Source organism: Xyrauchen texanus, chromosome 38 (assembly GCF_025860055.1).
Source record: "Xyrauchen texanus isolate HMW12.3.18 chromosome 38, RBS_HiC_50CHRs, whole genome shotgun sequence".
NCBI lineage: Eukaryota > Metazoa > Chordata > Actinopteri > Cypriniformes > Catostomidae > Xyrauchen > Xyrauchen texanus.
The window spans coordinates 33089-53491 of NC_068313.1; the positions used below are offsets into that span (position 1 = coordinate 33089).

Sequence of the window (20403 nt, forward strand, 5' to 3'; positions counted from 1 at the left end):
TAGGCCTTTACTACAAAACCCCAACAGTCTTTTTTAAGACTAAACCCACAAACATTCTTTAAGATTAGATCAAATCTCAGCCCTAGCCAGTATTTTTTTTTTTAACTGCTAGGCAGTAGCTACACTTAGCTAAAACTACCCACAGGACTAAGACACACACACACACACTGACGAGGACTACAATCGTTAAGGGGTATTAAAATAAAATCTGAATTGTCTGCAAAATAATTATTTTGTTTGTTTAATTAAAGATTGTGCCCAAGTCCCGACTGTTTAGCCCCTGATACGTCTCTCAACATACACCACACACACAGTTACATATTGCCTAAACTTTATTGAAAACACATCAAAATGGAGAAATTTCTTGTGAGGACCAACAAGCCAACCGACGCACCACCAGCTGCAAAAAAGCTTCGAAGGTACGATGAAGCATACCTGCAATTTGGGTTTACAGTCACGGCTGATCTGAGACCTCAGTGTGTCGTGTGTGCCGAGGTGCTGGCAAACGACAGTATGAAGCCCTGCAAATTAAAAAGGCACCTCGAAACAAAGCATGCTGGCATTAAAAATAAACCAGCTGAATATTTTAAAAGAAAGCTTGATGGCCTCCATCAGCAACAGGCAACCATTTCAGTGCACAGCACTGTGTCTAAACAGTGTTTGGAGGCATCGTATGTAGTGGCCAAAAGGATCGGTAAACTGGGTAAACCGCATACAATCGCAGAGACTCTCATTTTGCCGGCAGCGCAAGACATGTGCAGAATAATGATAGGCGATAGTGCAGCAGCCAAACTCGGTGCAGTACCACTGTCCAATGACACAGTCGCTAGGAGAATTGTAGACATGTCCAATGATATCAGAGAGCAACTGATAGTTCGTAAGAAAGAGTCCTTACTACGCGCTGCAGCTGGACGAATCCACTGATATTGCTGGGCAGGCACAGCTCCTCACCTATGTCAGGTATCTGCGGGACAAGGCAATTGAGGAGGATGTCCTGTTTTGCCGGCCTCTTCAGTCGCACACTACAGGAGAAGCCATTTTCAATGTCCTTGATATTTTTATCCGTGAAAATGGTTTGGCTTGGGACCGATGCGTTGGCCTATGCACGGATGGTGCGCAGGCAATGACGGGGCGTGAGCGTGGCCTAGCTGCTCGCGTTCAGCAAGTAGCTCCACTTGTGAAATGGACACATTGCATGGTCCATCGCGAAGCACTAGCTGCTAAAAAAATGCCGGTTCTCTTTGACTCCGTGCTGAACCAATCAGTGAAAATAATAAATCTCATCAAATCACGGCCGCTAAACTCTCGCTTGTTTGGGGTCCTCTGCCAGGAGATGGGGTCAGGGCACGAACAGCTGCTTCTGCACACTGAAGTTCGCTGGCTCTCCAGGGGGCGGGTTTTACAGCGGTTGTATGAGCTGCGAGAGGAGGCGAAGTGATTTTTGACAGAAATCAAATCAGATCTGGCGAAGCATCTGGATGACACTATGTGGCTTAGCGTCTCTGTCCTATTTGGTCGATATATTTGACCGCTTGAATGGCCTCAACCTGTCTTTGCAAGGCCACGAAACTCATATTTTGCTCCTTGCAGACAAAGTGCACGCCTTCACACAAAAACTAGACCTCTGGCATGGCCGCATCAGTCGAGGGAACTGCGACATGTTCCCCAGCCTTGCAGACTTTATCACTGATGCAGGCACGTCACACGCATTTCTCCTCCCTATTTCAATCAGCGTCTGAGAACCTGTCAGCAATGAGAAAACAATTTGCGACGTACTTTAAAGAGGATTATCGCTCTTTTGCGTGGGTTCGAGATCCGTTTGTGTGCACAGCAAACGAGCTATCAATTGATATGCAGGAACAGCTTATTGAGCTGAAGAGTGACAGTAGACTGAAGGAACTCTTTAGCTCCTGCCCTCTTTCGTCATTCTGGGCAGCATTGATGCAGGAATACCCTGAACTCTGTGAAGTCGCCTTGAAGATTCTCCTTCCTTTCAGCGTCGACATATTTGTGTGGGGCAGGATTCTCAAAAATGACTGCACTCAAAACGAAATACCGCAATCGTGCACAAATCGAGGATGATTTGAGGCTATGTTTATCAAACATTGAGCCAAGAATTGAGGATCTTTGCAAGGCAAAGCAGGCTCAGGTCTCACATTAACATCACCTACCAGCAAGCTTCTGTAAAAATGCAGATGATGCCTACTATTAGGCCTAGTAATAATAACAATAATAAAGCATAAATTAATATCAGAGGTCTGGTGCCAATTCCCAATTATAGCAATAGCCTAGTAATGATAATAGGCCTACTGATGATGATAATAATAATAATAATAATAATAATAACAACAACAATAAAGCATGTAACCTCATATAATTATATAGCAATAGCCTAGTAATGATGATAGGCCTACTACTACTACTCATAATAATAATAATAATAATAATAATAATAATGCCTGCAAGCTCACGTTAGAAGTCTGGTGCTACTGCCAATTATAATAATAATAATAACAACAACAATAAAGCATGGGGCGGGCGGGGGCACTGGGGCCCCAACTGCAATGAACCAGCTTTGGGGGGGCCCAGCTTGCAAAAGGTTGAGAACCCCTGCTCTAAAAAGATGCATCAAGACCAGTGCGCAGTTCTGTTTAGTATTTAAACTATTTTACTGTTGTTAGCTACTGCTTTTGTTCAATGATAAAGAATGGATTTACATCTCTACAACTTCATACAGGGATCTGTATTTTCCCTCATTTTCAGTTTCATGCTTCCAGTGAATAAACCTACATTTGTTTGTAACTGCCTTTTAATTGGCTCCCCAAAGCATTGTGTATTTTATTGTGACCATTACAAACAGCATTTAAATAATACTAATTTTAGGTACTAATACGTTATAACCTCAAACACTCACATAAATAACATTTATTGGAAAATATGTAATTTTAATAAATTAATGATGACCTGTTCAACTACATAACATAATTTGTATACTAGAATTTTATTGTATTAGAATATATTTGTGGCAGATGACAATAGTGAACACATGAAAACCAAACTATTTGAACTTTGTAAAAAACAGATTGAAAGTTAACCATGGAAATTTTCAAGCCAAAAGCATAGGTAGGTAAAAGTAATCAACCTTTTGTTTGATTGTTTTTATGACTCTCCCATCTCTGAATATTCTTTGAATAAACAATTCAATAAATGCTATTCCCATTGTTGTTGTGGGTGGAGCAGTTTCCCTTGGCATTCCTCGGTTAATCTCATTCACACGCAGAACTGACATGTCTGGAAGGTCACAGGTCTGGTCACAGGCCCGTTGTACAAGTTACTCCTGAAAATATACACAACTGAACAGTTAGACAAGCGTTTATGTACTGTTTGTTATCATCATTAAGTAATGCTTTTCATGTCAAATTCTACTTCAGTGTTGTGTAGCTCTACGCTACAGGGATGTTGTGTGTGTGTGTGTGTGTGTGTGTGTGTGTCTGTATTTTTAGACTAGTCTTTATTATGAACCTCTAATTGAACTGAATGTCCATACACAAAGTACAATTTTACATTTCAAGTACATATTTTAATTCATGTACTGCCCATTTCCACAGATTACCTGATCCCTTCAGCCAATCCTCTCCTTGGGCCTAGCTGACAACACCACAATCTCATTTGTTGGACCAGGCTTAAAGCCCTGTCAAGAAATGTTGAAAAATAACTTATTTACTTTGTGTAAAAATGTTTTAGCTCATATGATCACATTCTCATAAGGAAGGATGCTGCATGGAGCCTTGAAAGTTGATGCGATTTACATGACATAACCAGGAAGAAGTGAGACACATAATGTAACATAATATGTTAATTGTGGTAGTGTTGAAAACATCACCTGGGTTCTAGGTTTATGCCACTGCTGCTCAGACCCTGTGCAGCTGTGAGTAGGGGGACAGCCGTTACTCCCTCCTGGCTGTAATGTGAGGTCTGTTTGAGCAAATCTACAACATGATTGCATAGTGCAAACCCAGCAATGACAGGCCAACAGCTCAACAGGTTAATAGTCTTTGAGAACAACCTGTAAAAAAATAATAATTATCAAATGATACTGCAGCTTATGTGTTTTGAGGTTCAGGTAAATCATTTTATTGAGAGTGGCTGAGATTACTGAAATACATATTTAATAACAGAACTACATGGAGTCAGTGTAGATAGTGTTTTAAACATGCTCACTGTGTACAATGTCAAATGCTGGCAACCTACCTGCCTCTACTCTCACAGACACCTCTCCTGCCACATTCTTATCAGAAACTGAGAAACAGAGGCAATGAATTAAGGAAGGACCACATAGCAAGACAAAATGTTATCCTAGTCCCAAGCCTGGTTATGTCAAGGAGAGTAGCAGGAGACAGATCTACATATCTAAATGCTGCCAACTTAGCGGTTATATTCTGTTTACCAATGCTAACGTTAAGCTAACGTTGGTCTTTCAACTTAACAGTAGCTAACTTACGTTCAACAACGTTAGCCAAGTTAGCTGTCTATAGCTAGCTTACAGAACGAAAGAATTATAGCGTACTTTGCTAACTTACCTTCAGTAGTCATGGATATAGCTTGATATGTACAGCTTAAATCCCTTTTCATGTTTGCTCGATGAAGTCTTTGAATTTGACTGAATCAGGCGGTGTACATCATTTATGTTGACTCGAGGTAGATCCTGCGGGCAGCGAGTATAGAACATCTTTGACATTTGTTTCAGGAATGACAGTTGACCGGAAATGCCCGAGCTGGCTTATCTAAACCAGGAAGTAACCGTGCATATAGCCAATTGTAAAATAGACATATGAAAGTGCGACATTCGGGTGGAGTTGTTGACCATCTCTCACTTGGTCAAAGACGGGCTTGCGGGTTTCTTCTCGCAACTGCTCCAGAGGGAAATCCCCTTCGGGAAGCCCCCTGAGGATGGGAGGGGCCACAGCCTCTCCCCCTCACGTCATCCTGATGTGGAGCAGACGAAGAGGGGTCTGGCTCCGCCTCCCGTGCCAGAGCATCGCACATATCACATCTCCTCGCTTTATCAGCGGATGGGTGAGGCGGGAACTAACCGCGACCTCCTCTCTACGTTTTGTTCCAAGAAATGTAATTGCAAGGGTCATCACAGGGTATTTGTGAATATCCCCATGCACACACTTCACACTCACACTTTTAACTGTGCCCAATGCCCCGTGTTGAACCAAGCGTTGGTGGATAGTGGTTATCCGGTACGCTCCAACCCAGTCGGGGGCAGCCTGCTGGAGTTGCGGGGATCCAGCCGGCCAAGACGCCACGCTCAAGCAGGGTTTGTTGATGATTCTGGTGCAGGCTGGCGAGGGCCTAGAGGATCTCCGAGAGCTAATCCGTGTCCCGGGTTTCGGCACCAGTGTAGAGGATTGCGTAGGAAGGACACAGGAGGCAGGTTGCTCCAAACAAAGGTAAGACTTTTTAATTAGTCAACTCAGCACTTTTCACAGCTTCACAAAATGAAATGGCTTCACAAAATAAAGCAGCTTCACAACGGGACTCTCGGTCTCTGACTCTCTCCCATCTGGTGGTTCTGTGGTCGTTTATATGCCACTCTCCCCATACTCATTGAATTTAGAGAGAGGTGTTAGACATAATTTAGCTCAGGTACAAGCACCCTTACCGCTTTCTCTCTCCAGATGGGCGCTTGACCACGCCCCCGCTGCCACAACCACCCCGTTTTTGTTGTTGTGAAGTATCCAGGATGGCACTTCAGAGAGATTAGATGAGAGATTTCAAAACACAAACTTCCTAAACACAGCAGGACATTTGGCCGACAACCCCAAAGGTTCGGCCGTAAACATCTTGTCTCATCACACACCAAAAGCAATAAACAGTTTTAAAATCATTTCCTAAGAGAGATGTCACTTTAAAAGTTGCAGGCATCAGTTTAAGATGATACTTGGAAACGCTTCAGTGAGGATCAAAGATTTTAAAACACACACACACACACATGCTCCTTAAATGCAGCAAATCATTTGACCGAAACATTTTTCGATGGAGTGCAGACAACCCCGGATTACCTCTTAAAGATGGATAATAAAGCAATAAACAGAATTAAAAACATTTCCTAAGAGATATGCCACTTTAAGAGTTGACCAGGCTTCATGGATGTGTGAACAGATACTTTGAATATTTTTTAACACTTCAGAGAGATAAAAAGATTTAAAAGGACACTTCGAAATCTGGTTAACAAACACAGCAGGTAATTTGCCCGACAGCCCTTAAAGTAGCTTGTAAATGCCTTACGTAATCCCGCACCTCAATAAACAGTCTTAAAAAATATTTCCTAGGAGATATGACACTTTAACATTGGGAATTAAAAAACCTGTATGTGTGAACAGGGGTATGTGTTTAACTTGAAACCCCTCCCACCTGAGGGGATCGAGTGTCGGTTAGAATCACATTATTGTTTGGATGCGCTTGTGAAAGGACTTTGATCAGAACAATGTAAGATTACTTGTGCTAAAGGTACATTTTAAATGTAATGCATGATATTTCATTTCATTTTTATTTCAACAAACAACATTTGTTAAACACATTTTATGTTGAAGCTACATCTAACATTAAACAAGATGCTTAATTGTGTTTGTAACATTACGAACAGTGTTGGGAAGGTTACTTTGGAAATGTAATAGGTTACAGATTACAAGTTACCCTATTTAAAAATGTAATAAGTAGTGTAACTGTTACTTGATTGATGTAACAGACTACATTTGATTACTTTTCTAAATTTCTAACGAATGTTTTCAACTGTTAATCATTTTCAAACATTTAAACCAGGTAGGGTTAACCTTACAGTAGTACTCAACACTGATTACTGTCAGACTAATTAAAAAATCCTTCATCACTTGAAATAAGATTATAATAATTTAATTTTGAAGCAGAGCCACCACAAAATCAGACTTTAGTACCGCTTTTTACTTTGAGATCATTCCGAGGTTAAATACAGATTTTAAATCATAACAAGAAATAGTTTAATAGCCATGATACTGTTTTTGAAATCAAATCTTTGCATAGCTATGACAGGAAACACTGGCATCGAACAATGCCTTGGGGAAAAAGTAAATCGTAAAAATAAAGCATAAACATAACCAAATAGGTTATTGAATAAGCATGTGTCCTAGTCTGTGTCCTAGTCAAGTGAACTTTATTTGTATAGCGCCTTTCACAACACACATCGTTTCAAAGCAGCTTTACAGAAATCCAGCATTAACAGAAGATAAAACTGTAATGTCCTAAACTCCTGAAACATTGGTGTCTTTCCTACTTTATTTAATGACTGCTTAGTTAACTGTATGCTAAATTACAAACCTACAGATGCTTCTTCTGGTTCGACATTGAAACCTTCGATGTCGATAGCATTTTAATAGCTGGCAAACATATTTTGCACTGAACTGTTATATTTGCAGCCTTTTCTGATTTCTGGATGAAATGATTTTTACATTTCCAGCACTGGAACGCATTTTTATCACTCGGCATGGTGGCAAACCTCAGACAGGTTGTAGTCTAAAGCTTTCAGTGGCAATGTGGATTGATGTAACTGGCAGACGTGGTGGCTGCAAATTCAAACGAGAGAACCAATCAAAAGCATCAGAATAGCATCACTTTACTAAACAGGCTTTAAATGGCAGGAGGCATCATGCACATCAATAACAGGCAAAGCAACAAATGAATATTTTTCAACATATCCTAGCTTTTTAGAGATTTTTTCAGACCTAACCCCCTTTGTGATCGTTAATATTTTCATAAGTAACTGTAATTTAATTACACATTTTTTCCTCAGTAACTGTAACAGATTAGTTACATTTATTTTGTAATTAAATTACATGTAACTAGTTACTCCACAACACTGATTACTGAAACACAAAACTTTATTGAATGTGGAATAGTTTGCAGCACATCCTTTACTCATCGCTTTAGAAAGATACTTATCTTTGATAAATGTAAGACACTTTTGTGCTAAAGATACATTTTTAATTCAATGAAATGCTATGTGCGGTTTAGTGACATAACCCTGTTTGCTAAGCTAACAATTTTATACTTTGTCTTTCTTAACCCATTTATTCATTATAATTAAAAGTGAACATCTGAATAAGTTTGCTTCACAGACAATATCCACTGTTTTAGAAACACCTCTTTGTTAAAAGTAAAAAGGTACGACATTTTGTTAGAGCTACAGCTAAAATGTAATACATTATTGTGTTTTGGTTAAATAAACCTAATTGTTAAACTAATGCAGGGTTTTTCCTGGCTCAAAAGGAGGTGGAGGTGATACCATACTGATCAAAAGTGACTTAAAAACAAATAAAAGTTTGTTTTATGCTAAATGTCACTCCTAATGACATGGCAACTGAATACTAGTGTTCATATTTAGTCTTAGTCCTGTGTCAAATGTCCTTTTTAGTTCTTATCATATTTAGTCAATCTTTTTTGTCAAGTTTTAGTTGACAAAGTCTGGCATTTTAATGCCGTTTTAGTCAATGATTAGCAACATGTGTGTACAGGTTTGTATTTTTTATAAAATAACGTTTATGCCTGTTTTTGAAAAAACTAAAATGTTAAGTCACTGAAATAAGGCCATATAACACATACTAAACATTTGTCCACAAGACTTTTGAGAACTGGATCTTGAAGCCTAGAGTTTTTGCTACAAAATGATGTGAAACCATCCCGATCACTCATTCATACAAACAATATAGTCATTTAACTTTTGTAAGACACTTTGTGTTGATAGGTAATATGCGAGGAGGCGTGAATGATCAAGGATGAAGGAGGTGATTCACACCTGAGGACACAAAAGACCCCTCCTCTGGGCCTATCAATGAGGAATGTGACAGAAAGAGAATGAATGTGACGAGACTTAATGATCAACATCAAGTTTTAAGTTAAAAGAAGTAATCTGACTATACATTTTCTTTACATAAAGACTTTACTTAATTTTAGACCTACATTACCGTTTAAAAGAAGTCTCTTCTGCTCACCAAGACTGCATTTATTTGATCCAAAATACAGAAACAACATTGATATTCTGAACTCTTTTTACAATTTAAGAGAACCGTTTTCTATTTAAATATATTGTAAAAGGCCATTTGTGATCAAAGCTGAATTTTCAGTATCATTACTGCAGTCTTCATTGTCACATGATCCTTCAGAAATCATTATAATATGCTGATTTTCTAATATGGGCATATTTAAAGTGCATATTTGCAAGCACAAGCTTTGTTGATGATAATGAGGCATTTTAAACACTAGATATGATATAACATAATATTAATGTTTAGATTATATTTTATTACATATCATATTTATATCATACAGAATACAATTTAAATACCTGCTTTAGCTGAAACAGCATTTACACGTAACTAAAATAAGATATTTCAAATTTCAATAGACTGAATCCGGGCTGGCAAGTCTGGAAACAGTCCCACTACTAAAATATGTACATGTTTATATAAAATAGCATGTCATCTAAACAAAACTAAAGGACTTACTCGGCTGAAATTGTATCATCGGCTGGATCAAGTCTCTCTTCAAAATACAAACGTTCATCGGAGTCCCGCTCTTCTTCTGAGGAAAATTAGGAAAATTTCCCTTGATCGTCGCAGCACATTAGCGTATGAATGGCGCGCTCAGCTGGTGGGTGTGATCACATTACAGATAATGAAGCTGAGCCTGGAAAACTGTAAATCGCTTTGTTTCATACAGATTACATTGCAGGAGAATATTTGTTTTCAATTTGAAAATGATGAAAATATCCAGCAGGACGCCACGCGCGAAGTTGAGCAAGCCCTTTGATATTTATTGAGCTCTCTTCAAAAATGTCATCTTGCATTGTCAGTTAACATGTAACTGTTTGGGTGCCATTGCAGTTGTGGGACAGTTCCCTTTTCAGGAGCAAAGACATGGACTTCATTGGTAAAAAAATTAATGTAATCAAAGAGTTTATGCTCACGTAGAAAATGCCTGAAGCGGAGCAGACATCTTCTCCAATTCCCATTACTTTCCCACTTTTCATGCTGTAGTAGCTGGTAGAACTTGTAGAATGTCTTACAATAGGCATCATTTAAATTAAATATGACCAATATATCTGCATGCTTCAGCATTTGATCAACAACATGCTTGGGGCGGATATGGTTAGAAGGCAGGACTTTATTGGAAGCAACCTTTTCTGCATTCTCTTTTTCTTCAATGCGGGCCAGTATGCTCAGAAATTTGGCTTCGTTGCTTTTGATGAATTCCCTGGTCTCCCCTTTAATATTCTTTACTTCTTCATCCTCCATTAATTCATCATATTCTTCTTCTGTCTTTAAAACACAACAAAGCAGAACAAACGTGTCAGTGACGGCCATTCAACATAAAACAATATCATCAAAAAACAGAGCACAATGACCAAGCTCCACCGTAGGCATATGTAAAAATGAGAGTGTGACATGCAGACAGGTGGTCTTCATATAACCCCAGATTATATTTAGTTAATTATCCAGACCAAGTTTCATCAAAGTTTAAAAAGCTATTCTCTACACATAAGAAAGTTCACAAACAAGAAGAGAAGGTGATTCAGCCCATCTTGCTTATCGATGTTAGTAGCTTATTGATCCCAGAATCTCATCAAGCATCTCAGGGTGTCAGCTTCAACAACATTACTGGGGAGTTGGTTCAATACCCTATGTAAAACCAGTTTCAAACATGGTCAATGGTACAGACAGGGTCATGCCATATAAACCTAGATTGAGACACAATTTTCTAGAAAATGTAATTGCAACCTTTTGATGATTTTAAGATTTGTCATTGGTGTTCATTATCATCACTGTGAAAATGACTTATGGACAGTTCTATGCTTAATGTGTTTCAACTGAGTCCCTAGAGCAGTTTAGAAGCTTGTGTACATACATGCCATCAGAATAATGCAGAAAAGGTTTCAGTAACATAATGACCAATCCCAATTATTTGCCATTTTCTATATCCTCCTCTGACAGTGGGGAGAGGCATGGATATAGTGTTCACAGCACCCTGGTCATTACATCTTTGACTTTTAATAGTTTTATATTCTTACCATAGGAGCAAAACATTCCCCATAGTTGTAGACTTTGGTTCCAGGAAACTCAATTCCCTTTTGGAAGAGGTCCGGCAAGCTGTCAGCCACTTGGTGCAACACCTCATTTTCATAAGCATAGATGTTGCCATCTTTGCCTGCCAGAATGATCAGCTGCAGTCCCAACGCTAGACTCGGGAACATATCAATGGCACCGAAAACTCTCATCTCTACTCTTTCAGGAAGGTAGAAATCTTCCCATGCCTCAAGCTCATCCTCCATTTCTTCATAGATTGTGTCACCTAGCCCCCCAATTCTTATTTGATACCCTGCTGGCTTCTCCAGAGGCACAGTCTGCCCCCTGCATTTCTCCACTTGCTTTGATACAAGGTCTAGGTAGTAGGGTGACTCTGTTGTAAGAAAAAACAAAGTGGTGGGTGTCAAACTTCAAGGATCAAGACCAAAGATACAGTACAATAACTGTTTCAAAGAGTTTTTCTGACAAAAAACAAAAACTATCTGTGTCACATTATATCACAATAGGAGGCGTGGTGGTCCTCTGTGGTTAAGAAAGGGGCTTGATACCAGGAGGCTCCTGGTTAAAATACCAGCTCACTTCACCTCCATGTGCTCCGTCCTTCGGATGAGTCATAAAACAAACAAGGTCCTATTGGAAGTGACTCACAGCAGTTGCTGATGCATATTTCTCAAGTCTTAACCATCAAGTCTCAAGTCAAGTCTCAAGTCCAGTGCAGACAAATCAAGTCAAGTCATGGTGAGTTTCAAGTCGAGTCAAGCCACAGTACTAAAATAAATAGAGGTTCATTTTTTAAATAATATTTATTTTTGCTCTGAAAAGATGAGCTTATATACATATTTTTACATTCATTTTTTATATGAATTGTATAACAGTAATGTGTTTTTTTATATATATATATATATATATATATATATATATATATATAAATATAACATATATATTAGTAAAGTGCGTTAATGTGTAACAAACTCAGACCGGATGTTGGGTTAAATCCATTTTGCAGATGAGTTTAATGAACACATCCAAATCAGAAATCACAAACGTAGCAAGTAATACAGGCAGAGGTTGGCAACAGGTAATCAATCCAAACAATATAAAAGGGGTAATCCAAGAACATATTCCAATAAACAGGCAGTAGATCATAACATGAAGCAACAGATAAACGCTTGGTAAGGCAGGTGAACTGACAATACTTTGCAAGGTGTGAGTGATTGTGCATGGCTCAAATACAGAGCAAACAGGAAGTGACATGAAAGGAACTGATGTGGCAGGAAACAGAAAGTGACAGAGTTCAGTATTCTGGTGAGGGCTCACTCTGGTGGAAGGGAGGCTGCTCAGATGAAACATAATGAACATGCACTGTATTTTTATCGTTTTATTATATATATATATATATATATATATATATATATATATATATTAGTGAATTGCGTTAATGAACATGCACAGTATTTGTATCATTGGCACTTAAAAATACTGTGAACACTTCTAGATACCTATTAACCGGTTAAAATGTATAACACTGCGTGTATGCGACAAGGCTCAATCCAATTCACAAGCTCCTCGTCCAAATGTATTTAATGCACGAGTAATTTTGCTCATCTACCTGCAACAGGTGAATGACATGTAAGAGGTCTCGGATTGAAACACATGACAAGAAATGCTGTTAGTCAAAAAGACATGCTTGAAGAAACACAATTATATTTTTAAGAACATATAAAAGTAAAGACTTCAGTGCTCGCGTCTGATTTGCGGTACGTTCAGGGGCGTGCAGCACGAGTCTGTCTCGTGAAACAAGTGCATGTAAGAGTTATCACTCCTTTTTTCTCTGTCACTCTTTTTCAACTGAAAACTGTTTGCAAGAATAATGTTGTGTTGTCTATGAGAATGCTGCACACGATCTCCGATCATCTCGTGAGGTGACGGAGCAGTTCACTCTTACACATTGTGAACGCAACTCTACAGGTTCAGTCATATATATCTTTGGATTAAAGACTAAATATTATTTATTCTCTTTAGGCAGCATTAACTGTATATGCAAACACATTTGATAAGAACACACATATGGCAGCTTTATTTGGCCACACAAGGGAATTTTTTGGCTTATTTATTATGATGATTATAATAATTATCTTTACATTTCTAATTGTCTTTAGTTCTTAATTTGCAGCTGTTGCCACATACGGATACTTGCGTGATGGTAAATGGGGTTGTTGGAGATGGTAAATGTTTGGATTTGGGGAGGTGGTTATATAGAAGATTTTTTAATCACTTTAGTTATTTTAATTGCTTTTATCATTTCTTTTAAAGTGCCATTTGAATTTAGAAATGTTTTTTAATAAATGTATTACATTTTTAAAGCAAAATCAATCAAGCAAAAATATTCACAATATAATCGGATATCGTGATATTTTAAATGCGATTATCATTCAAATATTTTTTTACCTATCGCCCAGCCCAAAAGGTAAGTACAATTTTTCTTGAACAATTGTAAAATTATTTTATGGAGACCCACACAAACACGTGTACTCAACTCCATACTGCAACATGTTGCCTATTAATGTTTGCATATTTGTTTGTTTTTGAGTAGTCTATGGGCACTAAAAACATTTTACTTTATTGCAAAACGTTGTTTTTGAAAACAGTCAATTATTCGTTTGTGGAATGGCTCTTTCGCAAAAATGCATCAACTAAACATTTTTAAATGGGCTCCTAATTGAAAAAAAGTTCCCGACTCCTGCATTATACGGAGGTAAGATGAAAAGAAAATGCCATCGAAACTTTTCTGTTGACAGACAGTTCCCTTCAGAGATACAATTTACATTCATGCATTTGGCAGGTGCTTTTATCCAAAGCTGACTTACAGTGTTCTTATTACAGGGACAATCCCCGGAGCAACCTGGAGTTAAGTGCCTTACTCAAGGACACAATGCTGGTGACTGTGGGGATCAAACCAGTGACCTTCTGATGACCAGTTCAGTGCTTTAGCCCAAGACGCGCCACCACCACTCAACAATATAAATTTATATAAAATAGTCATAAAAGTATTTTTATATAGTTAAAGTCTTCAGAAGTCATAATCACTACAAGAGCACTTGGATTTCGATCACGAGTCATTCTGTATATTTAATACTTGTCATGTTTTAAATAAAGTGTTGTGACTACAGATCTGCCTGTTATGTTGTTACATTGTCAAAAAATGGTTATGGTTTATTGTTGACTGTTGAGAAAGCACACACACATTTAGAGGCAATGTCGCGTCATTTCAAACTTGTCGTGCAAAAAAACATTATTAATCATCAATCATTTTAATTTACTGACAACCCTCAAACATTTGAACAGTAATTTTACATAGTAATCTTTCTGGATAATGAAATGATAACGAAATAATTTACTTGCCTTTCCTTGTGGTTTTTGAAATGTCTGACTGAAATTCAAGGCTTGTATCGGATATTTTTGCGTTGCATATTTTCATACTTTCTTTATTCACACGGTCCAAAAAATCTTTATATCCAAAGGAGATTATTTTGGGAACTGGACAATCATCTGTCATTTTGGCACATTGTGAGTGCAGCGTTAACTGTGCAGATGCAGATCAGTGGTGCTGGCGGGCTTTAAACACATTTCATTACTGTTTATAATAAGTTATTGAAAATAATAATAATAAAAATCATTCAAGTCATTGTAGAGTCATGCAGTTCAAGTCAAGTCTCGAGCCACTGGTTCTCAAAGTCAAAGTCATTAATTCCTTAAATTCCTTAAATTTGTGAGTCCAGTCAAGTCATGTAACTCGAGCCCCCACCTCTGCAAGTTACACATACCTTTATCAATGCTGCAGAAATCCTGGATCCTGGATAAGGGCCACTGGTTGCTGCAATTCCAAAAATGAACTCAAATATTAGCATGTACACTTATGTTATGGTTTAATTCTTTATAGTATACCAATTCAAAATGAAAATGTTATGAAACCTGCCTTGTGTAACAAGTTTTTTTGCCATCACCATAAGTATCCATTCAGATCATGTTTAAAACAGTGATGCTCGGTATGGTACTGGCCTCTTTGTTTTTTTAATCCCTGATTTTTAAATATTAAACTGTATCAAAGTCTTTCTAAAGTATTTGATCAGTTCAGTAAGTCATTGATGCCAGTCTCTGAAGAAGATATGATCACTTGAAAAGCAAATCCAGCACAGAGGCTAATTTCTGGTGCCAGATTTGCCCCTCCTAAACTACATGAAAATGCATGACCACTTGCAGTTCCCAATACCCTGGCCGCAGGAGACTTCTTCATGAAGTGTAAGACTGGACAGGTAAAACTGCCAGGAGTTTCTCCTTCAATGCAATGGTATAAGAGTCTCCAAGGCCTGAAAAATTAGGGTCTGTCTTATGTTAACTCCGTTTCCTAGATAGCAGGAATAAAGAGTAAAGGGGACCTTACCTTGTAGCATGTGACCCTGAAGAAAAATGTAAGTATTGCCTAGAAATAAAATGATCTCTCATATATATATATATATATATATATATATACACACACAGTATCTCACAAAAGTGAGTACACCCCTCACATTTTTGTAAATATTTGATCTTTTCATGTGACAACACTGAAGAAATGGCACTTTGCTACAATGTAAAGTAGTGAGTGTACAGCTTGTATAAATTGACAGCACATTTACACTGTTATACAAGCTGTACACTCATTGTACTTTACATTGTAGCCAAGTGTCATTTCTTCAGTGTTGTCACAAGAAAAGATATAATCAAATATTTACAAAACTGTGAGGGGTGTACTCACTTTTGTGAGATACTGTATATATATGTGTGTGTAATAATATATATATATATATATATATATATGAGAGACAGAGATAATTTTTTTCTAGGCAATACTTACATTTTTCTTCAGGGTCACAAGCTACAAGGTAAGGTCCCCTTTACTCTTTATTCCTGCTATCTAGGAAACGGAGTTAACATAAGACAGACCCATTCATTGCTATCATGGAAGTGAATATAAATAATGGAAGTATATATAAATGAATGAACAGAAACACAAAACTATATTTTAACATTGAAGTCACCAATACAAGTAGAAGGTCAGTGAAACAAAAACGTGCCTACCTTGACATTGTGCATTCCTCATCCAGCATCATTTGGGTCATCTCGAAGGCACAACTAAATGAATGAATAGAAACAATCACATGTCACAGCTGAATAACCTTTAATAACATTCTAAGTTTTGCTGCCTTCCTTCCTGGTCTGTCTTGAGAAGCTGCTAGGACAGTCCCACACTGCATGTCAAGTTACTGACAGCAACCAATCAGAAACAAACAGGGAGGTGAATCTGAACAGTGTTCCCAGGTGTAACCAAATAGAAGCCACATTATAAACAGCCTTATAAAAAGAGAAGCCACTGGTAGATAAGCCAATGTTAAAATATACACCAACACTAATCATTTTAATTTTGAAAACTGAGCACCCTCCACCCCTCCTATCCAGAAGCAAACTTTGAATTACAGCAAAACGTTGGATAGCGTAAGGCGTAAGCTATATTGAAAGAAATGTCTCGAAATCTCTCTGCCGTTTGGGATTTTTCTGTTAAATGGCCAGATGACAAAGTTGAATGGCCACTGTGCAAGCGACTCTTATCATGGAGGTTTAACCAACCACTTTGAACGTTATTTGATTCTCTGACGTCTAAACGTGTAAGCTGTATCCTAGGACACAGTGTAGGGCTGCTTTTTACAATGTCGAGTCAACTTAAAATAGCGTTTTTACACAATTGACCATAGCAACAGGCAGAGAGGCTAGCTTTGAGTAGAACACTAGCTAGATATGGATCAATGGCTAAAAAAACGCGCCGTTCCAAGCAGCAGCAGTGCTAGTGGCAGCTCAAGTGAACCCATGGAAAAAAGAAAAAAAAAGCTGATAAGTCAAAGTACCGGCAATTTCATGAACAGTATGTCGTTTTCGGGTTCACGTCCACACCTACTGAACCGCCTCAGCCGCTGTGTTTCCTCTGCGGGGATGTGCTCTCTAATAATAGAATGAAACCAGTCCATTTACAACGACACCTAAGTACCAAGTTGTTGGTTCTTGGTTGTTCCCAAGACACAGTTTCGTTCTGTGATAAAGCATTTTCTTCCTATGCTTTGGAATTCAAATACATTAGTGACTTTTAAATCTTTTCTCAAAATATTTTATTTTAGGATTGCTTTTACTTGATTATTAATTTTATTAGTTTATTTTTGTATTTAAAGTGTGTATTTTTCTCTGTTGTTATGTTTGCCTGTAAAGCGCTTTGAGAAAGCAACTTTTAAAGGCGCTATATAAAATAAATTTATTATTATTATTATTATATAAAATGTGATCTTTGTTTTTGTATAATTGGTCTGGACATGTGAAGATGTGAAAAAGTCATACAAATATTGAACAAAGACAAGTATTATATTATAAGAGTTATAGGAAGTAAAAATATCATTATTTACAGGTAAATTCAGGGATCACCTAAAATTTACACCAAATCTAAAAATCACACCGATCACATGCGCTTGTGGGGGTACTTCAGGCAGGATAAAATGTTTTGGGGGTACAGTACCCTAAAAAGGTTGGGAACCACTGTTGTAGAGCACATACTATTGTACAGCTTTTGCCAACACCCAATACAATATTTATGAAGGTAGATTGTAAATACGTGTTTAAAAACATAATTTAGTTTCTTCTTTAAATATTCAACACTACTTTTTTTTTTTTTGTCATTTTACTGATTAGTTAACGCAATTCCTTCGGTGGGGGAAAGTGTTGAGGAAGATAAACTGAAAAGACAACATGGGTTAGTCGCTGATGAACAGTTTCTAAAAAACTGCATGTCATCAAAAGAAATTCGACGCGTATTTCCTGTTGTAAGGCGTTAGCATAAGCTATTTAAAATAATCAAATATTCAAATGTATTACTGTAAAATTTGACAATAGAAACTTGCCGTAAAGTGGCTCATTAAACATAAGAAAGTAAATTATGTAGGCTTTAAAAAAAGAGCAGTGTGTACAGAATTATTTTAAAATAATTGTCGTTAACTGCGTTAAAAGATAATATATCCAAACAAGGAAACAATAAAATTTGCTTGATAAAAAGGAATCTGATAAAATACTGCTAAAACATAAAACAAATAGTTGTTTTCTTATATATATAAAATAATGAAAACGCCACATTTCCAACTGCGTTTCATAAATGTGCAAAATGGCGGCGTATTTTCTAGCCCGTTCTGAAGTGTAGGTATTATTTAGTAAATTATTATCGTATCCTCCACCCCATATACATTCTTAAACGATGCCTTTCGATCAAATACAGCGTATCGGTTTTACGTGGTAGACTAATAGTCTATAGTAAACATTGTATTTTATTCAAGTATTCCCTCACCTTAAAATGGCTCCCTGCTTGACAGCAAAATGCAGTCCTGTGCTTGTGATGACGCGCGCGCGCACACCCTGTGGGTGCGTCACAGGACCGACTCACTGGCAGGGAGAAATCAAAAGCTAAATATAACATATATTCATGTGTCAAAATTCTGCTCCTCAATGCAATTTTTATAGAGGATATAGAATATTTAACGCATATAAATAAAGTTTGACTTTAATGAAACCGTTATATAATATAATCCCCTATCTTTATTTGATTTAAAATGATGCATGGTATTTATTTGTGTACCGGTATTTGTTATTTCCTTGTGTCGAACTGTTTTTTATGTAAACCTTCCATCTGCATTCAGAATGCGTGTATTTAAATACCTTCACAATGATCATTTGTTCTTGTGGCTCATGAAAAGTACCTATTCCTTTTGGAAAAGATCTGGGGAAACATTTGGCTTCATTTGTTACATCTCGTAATATAACAGGACTGTCACCTTCTTCAGGAGCAATAGATAATATACAATAAAATAAAAGTGTTGATCTAAAACCTCTTGGGCTATATCATCTGGCTGTAAACATGTATCCATAAGTATGCCATGTTGTTGTTTATCATAAAGGGATTCATCAATGTTATCATCATCACATAACAGTTATCATCATAAAACAGTTTCCTTTTAGTGACAAAATGTGTTTGTATATTATTTTTAAAATCAGAGTAGCCTATTCTTTGTTTTTTATCATTAACACTAGAACTACCGGAATTCTGTACTAGAATGAGAATAGCAGTAATTGTGACCACTAGTTTCCAAACTCTATCATCTCAGTCACAATTGAAAAAATACCCAAATTGAGAGATTTCATTCAGTTCAGACACTTCTATTTTATTCAACCATTGTACTGATTAGCCAATTTAATCTAGCAATTTGTATTTGTGAGCAAAATTAACGATAGCACTGGAGACCGCTAGCAACGTTACTTTGACAGAGACAATAACTAAGTTTCCATCCAAGGTCTTTTTGCAAACATTTTAGTGCATCAAAACAAAGCTGATGGAAACGCAAATTATCGCTAAAAGTTCACAAGTGTCGACATAATATTTTTCCATGTAACTCTAGTGCATGTCGATATTTCAAATGTCGCGAAAAACTGTTTTGGAAACACTTTTTGTCGAGAAAATTGGCATTAATGCAAGAATATAATGTCACATGACAGTGTTTGCCCCAATTAAATGATGTGTAAATTATGACGACAGTATACATCCTTGAAAGCCAATTTATTATTCGTGATTATGGATTGATTTTAACGGAGTATAGATCCTATCTGCAAACACATCTGCGTCATGACACTTCCAGGAGTGCCAACACAAATATCTCATATCATTCACATCAACAAGTACAAGGAGAACAAATGACTGACCATTACTGGTTTAGGAGACCTGGACACAGGCCCTAAACAAGTAAATATACCTCAATATCCCCTGGAACGTTTTAGATTGCAAAAATGGCCTTTTAACACAAGTGGTTTGAAATCTTTGATTGGCTTGAATACTCGATTGAGAGCAGGAAAGAGAAAGGCAACAAATAGTACAATATGATGGAAACACAAGGAAAGACACAGATTATGGTGTGCATTAACAGAAAAGGGTAGATACAGGAGTTGTTACTGAAACAGTATAAAATGTTCTTCCAAAACATGCAATCTGTCAGTAATGCATTTAGCTGTATTTTGTGCTTGGGGTGTGGTGGGTCTGTGTCTGGGCTAAGCCCCTAGTCTCTCCAAACTCTAAAAACACCCCTGCTTGTTTCTAATCAGTTGTTTCTTATTCATACAATGTTTTTCAAAATTGGCATACTTCTATCTGCTCTGTTCTTTTACA

General features: G+C 37.4%; 1 protein-coding gene and 1 long non-coding RNA gene across 3 annotated transcripts; both read right to left on the reverse strand.

The window, feature by feature from the left end:
• Positions 1-2944: 2944 nt before the first annotated feature.
• Positions 2945-7755, reverse strand: LOC127631415 (uncharacterized). Of its 2 annotated transcripts, XR_007968955.1 has the most exons (5): positions 5672-7755; positions 4252-4299; positions 3884-4066; positions 3614-3691; positions 2945-3337 (listed from the first exon to the last, which is right to left on the reverse strand). It is a non-coding gene; the product is annotated as an uncharacterized LOC127631415 (long non-coding RNA). The 2 variants fall into 2 exon arrangements; XR_007968954.1 differs by lacking the exon at positions 5672-7755 and having other exon boundaries at positions 2946-3337; positions 4252-5611.
• Positions 7756-9836: 2081 nt separating this feature from the next.
• Positions 9837-18616, reverse strand: LOC127631412 (uncharacterized). Its single transcript, XM_052109527.1, has 5 exons — positions 18538-18616; positions 16242-16295; positions 14948-14997; positions 11108-11496; positions 9837-10358 (listed from the first exon to the last, which is right to left on the reverse strand). The coding sequence occupies exons 2-5, from the start codon at positions 16280-16282 to the stop codon at positions 9876-9878; spliced, it is 963 nt and encodes a 320-aa protein (XP_051965487.1). The 5' UTR covers positions 16283-16295; positions 18538-18616; the 3' UTR covers positions 9837-9875.
• Positions 18617-20403: the final 1787 nt, after the last annotated feature.